The sequence below is a fragment of the Mus pahari genome, chromosome 14 (genome assembly GCF_900095145.1).
Source record: "Mus pahari chromosome 14, PAHARI_EIJ_v1.1, whole genome shotgun sequence".
NCBI lineage: Eukaryota > Metazoa > Chordata > Mammalia > Rodentia > Muridae > Mus > Mus pahari.
In genome coordinates, this window is record NC_034603.1 from 83253431 (window position 1) to 83260941 (window position 7511).

At 46.6% G+C, this 7511-nt stretch overlaps 1 protein-coding gene across 2 annotated transcripts in view; it reads right to left on the bottom strand.

Moving 5' to 3' along the window:
* Window positions 1-329, bottom strand: part of Wbp2 (WW domain binding protein 2) — an 8526-nt gene extending 8197 nt beyond the window's left edge. The window contains exon 1 of one of the 2 annotated variants that reach the window (XM_021212352.1): window positions 107-329. In XM_021212352.1, coding sequence (XP_021068011.1) covers window positions 107-165 — 59 coding nt within the window. In that variant the 5' untranslated portion in view covers window positions 166-329. The remainder of the gene's footprint in view (window positions 1-106) is intronic. The other variant, XM_021212353.1, reaches the window with a different exon arrangement.
* Between the last annotated feature and the right edge of the window lie 7182 nt (window positions 330-7511).

Genomic DNA, 7511 nt, shown 5'->3' on the forward strand with positions numbered 1-7511 from the left:
CCCAGCGCTCCATCAATTTCCTTCCCCACCATCTCCCACCGCCCACCACACACAGTGGCCGACACCCGCCCTTCAAGTCTCCAGGATCCTTCCGCCGGGTTTTCACCTCTCCGTGTTGTTGACGATCACTCCGCCGCCCTCTGAGTGATTCTTGTTGAGCGCCATAGTCTCTCCCACAGGGGTCCCGAGACTCGCAACGCTCTGCGCTTGCGCTGGTCTTTGGCCCGCCTCTAGTGGCGTCGTTCGTATTACAATCAGCCAATCATAGTTCCTGCGCGTAGGCTGACCAACCACCTGATCTGGACTGTCACGTGGGGAGAGTTTACTCCCGCTCCCCCCACCCCCAAGTTGCACCTGCATCACAAACAAGCAGCTAACTACAATTCCCAGCAGGCAGTGGTCCGGCAACCGCGGCCTCGCCCTGAGTTTAGTGACGAGTGCATTCTGGAACCTGTAGTCTTTTTATACTATAGGCCAGGCTGGAGATTATATTTACAACACTACTTAAACATTTGTACGCCTCTCTCATCCCAGCCTCCTCATGTTAAGCAAACTCAATCGAAGAAATGTAACTTAAATTTGATGATTTGGTGCATGGTACATTTAAATATCACTTAACCAGCCGTTTTCATTTCCGCAACTGTCATGAGTAGTTCGCGCTTACACTTGGGTAGTCATTGCAAACTTACAGAGCAGTGCGAGATGCAATCCCTTCTACAGTGGATTGGCAAAGCCTGAAAAAAAAAGTGCCACTTTAATCGACCCAGATCCAGACCCCGGACCCAGAGTCGGACTGAGTGAACTTCTGGGGACTGAGCGGTCCGCCCAGCACCTGCCGCCTGCCGCCTCGCGATGGCGCTGCCTCCCGCCGCAGGAGTTAGACAGCAGGGTTTAAACAAGACCTGGAATAATTGAATGGAACGACAAAGCACAAGACTAACCGCCAGGTAGGACTTTGAAAACTTCACTGACTCGTTTCTGCTAGTGGGTGTCTCCTCACTGCGCTGTAGTGAATCTAAACTCCATCTCTGAGATGTATCTTTCTCAGGGCTGGCGAGGGTTGGGAGAACTCAGTTTCTGGATGGCATCTTAGCGTACTTACCCTTAACCTTAGGTGACCAGTGTTTGGTTTGAAGCAGACAGCATGGTGCCCTACATCCTGGAACATTGCCACCGATTTGAGGCCAGCATGGGCTGCGTAATGATTTCCAGACCAGCCTCAGCTACAGAGTAAGTTCTGGGAAATGGCAGGTACATTATTAACTCACAGTTCAAGAGACACTTCTGTTCGCTTTGGCTTTGTTTGTTTGTTTGTTTTGCTAGGTGCACTCTAATAAAAGTCAAATGGCTACAGATTTTTGTTTGTTTGGTTTTTGAGAAGGAGTCTCTTGTCCATCAGCACCTCTAAGTTGTTTTGTAACTGAGGCTTGTCTTGAATTCCTGGTCCTTCTGCCTCAGAACAGACTTGTGCCACCATACCTGGATCGATCAATCGATTGATTGATTGATTGATTATACAGGGTCTTCTGTAGCTATTCTTGGCTAGTTACTGGCTATGTAGCTGAGGGTAACTCATGTCTCCTGGCTCCACCATTCCTGAGATTACAGATGTGTACCACCAAGCCTGGGTTTACAAAGCAATGATGATCCGTTGACTCCAGTATTCATGCAAAGCACTGTACTAAGCTGGACTATGTCCCTAGCCAGCTCAGCATTTTTCTTTTGTTATACACAAGTATTTTAATTTTCAATGTATCAACTCAGATCAAGCATTATCTACTGATTAACAAAAAGAAAATGCTATTACCATTTAGAAACAATACTCTTTTTAAAAAGTTTACTTTTAAAATTTTTGTGTGTTGGGTTGGTGGATGTAATAGTATTTGAGAGCAGGTGCGTAAGGAAGCCGTGGGGTCAGATCCCCTGATTTAAAGGTTATTTATTGTGAGGCAGTCTACACAGATGCTGGGATCCAAACTCAGGTCGTCTGCAAGAGAGTCACACTGGTTCTTCATAGTGGTTCATACAGTAGACACGTTGCTCCAGTTCCACAATTACATATTTACCCAACAATGACCATACACAGGGTGAGAATAAATTTAGCAGTGTCATGCCAATTTTACTAACCATAAAGATTCCCTCCACGGCAAGTAGTCTCAGTACACAGTTCAGGGTGGCCCTGAACTTAAGAGATCCTGCCGCCTCAGCCTCTGAAGTGCTAACATTACAGGGACATGTCACTATGTAGAGCTGGAAAATATTAATAATACCCACTGACAATGTGCCAACTCATAAACAGCGAGGACCATTTGTTCATTAGTAAACTGAATTTTTTTCTCTTATGTGAAATCATTTTGCTTGATTTTTTTCTTTAAATCCAAACTAGGAATATGTAACTTTTCTCCTAAAAATTACAAATTGCAATTTTTCTCCTAAAAATTACAATTGCTTTTTTACAAATTGCATTGCCTAGTTTTCTTATCACCCTGCTTTAAGGATATCCACATGTTCAATATGCTTGCTCGAAGTTTGGCCCACACCAAGTGATTGTTTAACCCAAATATCTGAGCAGCAAACTGCAGCCCAGCATTTTTTAAAGAGCATAATCCAAGGTGAGTGTATTGAAGCAATCGGGGCTCAGAGGCAAGAGGACGGCTGGGGGTTTGAGCCCTGGCTCCTTGTTTGTGTATTCAATTCCAAACCATCCAGCGACTCTGTCCCACAAAGATAAAAACAACAACAAATACAGTAAAAGAAAATTCAATAACCAGATCTGGTGGCACACGCCTTTAGTCCCAGCACCCGAATCAGGTGTTCACAATGGTCTGTAACTCCACTCCAGGCAGTCTGGTATCTTGTTCTGGCTTCTTTGGTACCTACATTCACACACACACACACACACACACACACACACACACACACACACACACAAATAATAAGGAAAAAAAAAAGAGGGAAATCCTTTCCGGAACCTGAGGATCTTTGCTGACACTCAGAACTTTGCTAACAGGACGGGTGCAGATTTCGTCTCAGGACGCCAGTCTCTAAGAAGGAACATGTTTCTAGGCTCTGATAATATCTTTCAATGGTTGAGACTCACTGAAGTCATTGGTTTTGCCTCTTGACCTGGACGTTATGCTGGGCAGACAACTTATGAACAGCCTTGTTTGGGCCAGTTTCCAACCACTTGACTCAATAAAGCCAAAAGCCTGCTTCCTTGAGTGAATTGTTGGATTGGTCTAGGCGGGCCGGTGTTTCCTGATCAACACTTCTGTTCTTTGTAGATAGGAATATTTATGGGTAGGGTGGCACAGGCATCTTTGCTTTATTTCAACTTCCTCTTTTTTTTTTTTTTTAAGGATTTATTTATTTATTTTATATGAGTACAGTGTAGCTGTCTTCAGACACACCAGAAGAGGGCATCGGATCCCATTACAGATGGTTGTGAGCCACCCTGTGGTTGCTGGGAATTGAACTCAGGATCTCTGGAAGAGCAGTCGGTGCTCTTAACCGCTGAGTCATCTCTCCAGCCCCCAACTTACTCTTAAGAATGTTTTTAATTACCTTTCTTTCTTTCTTTCTTTCTTTCTTTCTTTCTTTCTTTCTTTCTTTCTTTCTTTCTTAACTTTCAGCAGTTAAGAACACTGACTGCTCTTTCGAAGGTCCCAAGTTCAAATCCCAGCAACCACATGGTGGCTCACAACCATCCGTAATGAGATCTGACTCCTTTTTCTGGAGTGTCTGAAGACAGCTACAGTGTACTTACATGTAATAATAAATAAATAAATAAAACCAAGCCGTGCGTGCGTGCGCCTCACCTTTGCCTCCTGTGAGCCAGGGCTAACGGTGCACATGCCCTGCTCAGCCTTCTCCTCTGTAGGTTTTTAGTCTCCTTGTTGGGTATTTGCTTTGCTTTTGTTTTTAACCTCTCATTGGTTCTTTTTGGATTTCACATCATGCATCCAGCTCCCGCTCATCCCCCTGTCTCCTCACTCCTGCCCTCCGCCTTGCTACCTTCCACTCCCAAAAGAAAAAAAAAAATCTCATGTGGAAGCTATAGTGTGTCACAGTGCATCCCACAGGATACCCTTTTGTCCACACTTTTTTGCTTGCAAATGTTCATTGCTCTTGGTCAAGGCCTTCTGCTACACTCTCAGTACTGGAGCTTCAGTGGGACGCTTCTGGGATCGTCCGTTGTCCTTGTCTGGGGATGGAGCAGCTTTGGACTCCGCAGCTTTAGGTCAGGCCCCTTCACACGCTCTAGCAGTTCACTGATGGGATAGATGTTGGGGTGGACCGACCCAAAGCCCTGCCCTGATAGCTCATCCAGTGCCATAGCCAGCTCTCCCGATCTCATGCCCTCGGGATAACTCACCCGTGGCTACACCATCAGGGACAGCTCAACTCTGCTGCCCAGGCAAGGTACAGGATCCACTGCGGGTTGGAGTGGGCTGCAGCAACCAAGGGGCTTGGATAGCTCTCCCGATCTGACACCTACAACCCCTGTAACCAGGGCCGGCTTGATTTTGCTGCCCAGGTGAGGTGCAGGGTTCACTGTCCCCAGTGCTGCAGCTGGTGAGGGGCGGGGCCAGCTTGCCTACTCTCTTGCCCTCAGGGCTAGGTCTCCCATAATGCCCAGGTGAGGGATGGAGCCAGCCCTCAGACATCACCGTGGCCTGGGTGGCAGCCCTGACCAGGGACACCTGACTGGCATTTGGTGGTAACAGACCCAAGCCCTCCATGGCAGCACAGGCCAGGATCTCACCATGACCTTAAATGGCATCACCGGCTACTCACATCACGCTATTCCTCACTACCCTCCAGTTCTGCCTCTCTCCATGGTGCCCACATCCTTCTCTTCCATCTCTCCGCCACTTAATTGCTCATCCGAATGGGCTTCTGGGTGTCTGGGGTTGTCTCAGGAGTGATCGTAACAGTGGTTTCAGCTCATGCACTGTGATACTGGGCAGGGTTATCTTGGTTGTGGTCTGGGCCTGTGTAGTGTCAGACTGGTGGTCATCTCAGGCTAGCTCCCTATCTGGGACCTGTGGTGCCAGGTTGGTGGTCATCTTGGGCTCATAGGAGGTAAAGGCAGGTGGATCTCTGAGGTAAGGCCAGCCTGATCTACAGTGAGTTCCAGGATAGCCAGGGCTATATAGTAAGATCCTACCTCAATTTTTTTTGTTAACTTATTTTTAAAGATTTACTTTATGTATATGAATAATTTGCATGCATGCACAAATATGTGCACAACATGCATGCCTCTGGAATTGGAGTAACAGACAGTTGTGAACTGCCATGTGGGTGCTGGGAATTGAACCTGGGACCTCTGAAGGAGCAGCCCAGTGCTCTTAACCATGGAGACATCTCTGCAGCCCTATTTTCATATTTTTATATATTTAGCTTTCATGTATGTATGTGTGTATGTATGTATGTATGTATGTATCTCACATGTGTGCCTGGTGTTCATAGAGGCCAGAAGAGGGCATTAGATTCCTGGAATTAGAGTTACAGACCGTTGTGAACTGCTATGTGGGTTCTGGGAATCAAACCTGGATCCAATGCCATTTACACACACACACACACACACACACACACACACTTTTTGTTTTTTTTTTTTTTTTGGTTTTCTGAGATATGGTTTCTCTGTGTAGCCCTGGCTATCTTAAAACTCACATTGTAGACCAGACTGGCTTTGAACTCATAGGTCTGCCTGCCTCTGCCTCTTAGAATACTGAGATTAAAGGTTGTGGGTTACCACTGCCCAGCCAGCCCAGCTGCCTTTGAATTTACTTATGCTTGCTTCTGCCTCCCAAGTACTGGAACTAAAGGCATATACCACCACATACAACTTTGTTTATAATTTCTTTAAAACACTCCATATACAGCCAGGTGGTGGGGTGCATACCTTTAATCCTAGCACTCAGGAGGCAGAAGCAGGTAGATCTCTGTGCGTTGGAGGCCAGCTTAGGTATAGAGAGGGAGTTCCAGGACAGCCAGAGCTATATACAGAGCCCCTGTCTCAAAGAAACCAAACCAAACGAAAAACAACAACAAAAATTCTATATACATATGAGTGTGTGTGTGTGTGTGTGTGTGTGTGTGTGTATATATATGTATATATGTGTGTGCATGTGTGCATGTGCATGTGCATGTAGTATGTATGAATGTATGTATGTATGTATGTATGTATGCACATGGTTCAGCAGATACTGCATTTCCAGAAAACTTGGGTGTGATTCCCAGCACCCACATGGTAGCTCACAATCTTCTGTAATTCCAGTTCCAGGGGCTCTAACACCCTCTTCTGGCCTCTGAGGGCATCCCTGTGCATGTGATATCCAGACTCCCATACACATAAAAATAATTTCAAAGAGGATTTATTTTATTTTCAACTACGCATATGCGTCTCAGTATGCGGAAGAGGCCAGGTGCCTGACGAGGCCAGAGGCGGTAGCTCCGCAGCGATGAGCTGCCTGACGTGCGTGCTGGGAACCAAACCCGAGGCTTCTGGAAAAGCTGTGTGCACGCACCTAGCCGCCTGACCACCTCTTCAGCCCTGTTTATAATTTATTATTGCTTTATATCTTTAAAGATTTACCAGGTTTGTGAGCCTTCAGGAGGCTGAAGCAGGAGGATCATGACTTTCAAGTAGCCAGGGCAACCCAGAGAACAAGCAGCCAACTTTATTTACACTTAATAATAAACTTCAAAAAAAGGGGAAACCCACTCAGCTATTGTCTGCAAGAATGACTATACAAGGACGGGCGTTAGCGGCAGAGCCTGGCTCTGTGGGCCTCAAGCTCATACAGTTTTGGAGGTCCTCTTTTAGAAATACAGCGTACTTCTTTGAACAGAGTCATTCCCAAAGCCGCACGCACTGCACCTCCCGACAGGAAGTGTTCTGGTGAGGAAGTTGGGGAGTTAGAGATAGTAAGCTTTATCGGCCAACAAGGCCAACTTGGGGAGTTTTAGAGGAACAGATGACCATGTGAGACATTAAAAAAAACAAAACAAACGAAAATAAAACCAAAAAAAAAAAAACTGGAGAGGGTTCCAGGGTGAAAGGGGGTGAGGGTGGCAGCGAGGGAGAGAAGGGGTTCTATGCTGAGCTTTGCAGTCCATCAGTAGAATCTCAGCCTTTGAAGACAGAGCAAGGGACCAGGATTTGAAGATCGTCCTCAGTGGTGTAAGACCTTGTCCTCCCCCAAACAAACAACTATCTGAGGGATGTGGCCTTGCTGTGTTGCCAAGGCTTGCTTCAAACTCCTAGACTTAGGTGGTCCCCCTGCCTTGGCCAACAGAGTGGCTCAGACTGCAGATATGGACCGTGGCGCCCTGCTTCACAAGCCAAGCTGAGGGGGGCAAGACATAGATAGAATCGGACTGAGAAGAATAAAGAATAAAGACCGCAGCTGGGCGTGGTGGCGCACGCCTTTAATCCCAGCACTTGGGAGGCAGAGGCAGGCGGATTTCTGAGTTTGAGGCCAGCCTGGTCTACAAAGTGAGTT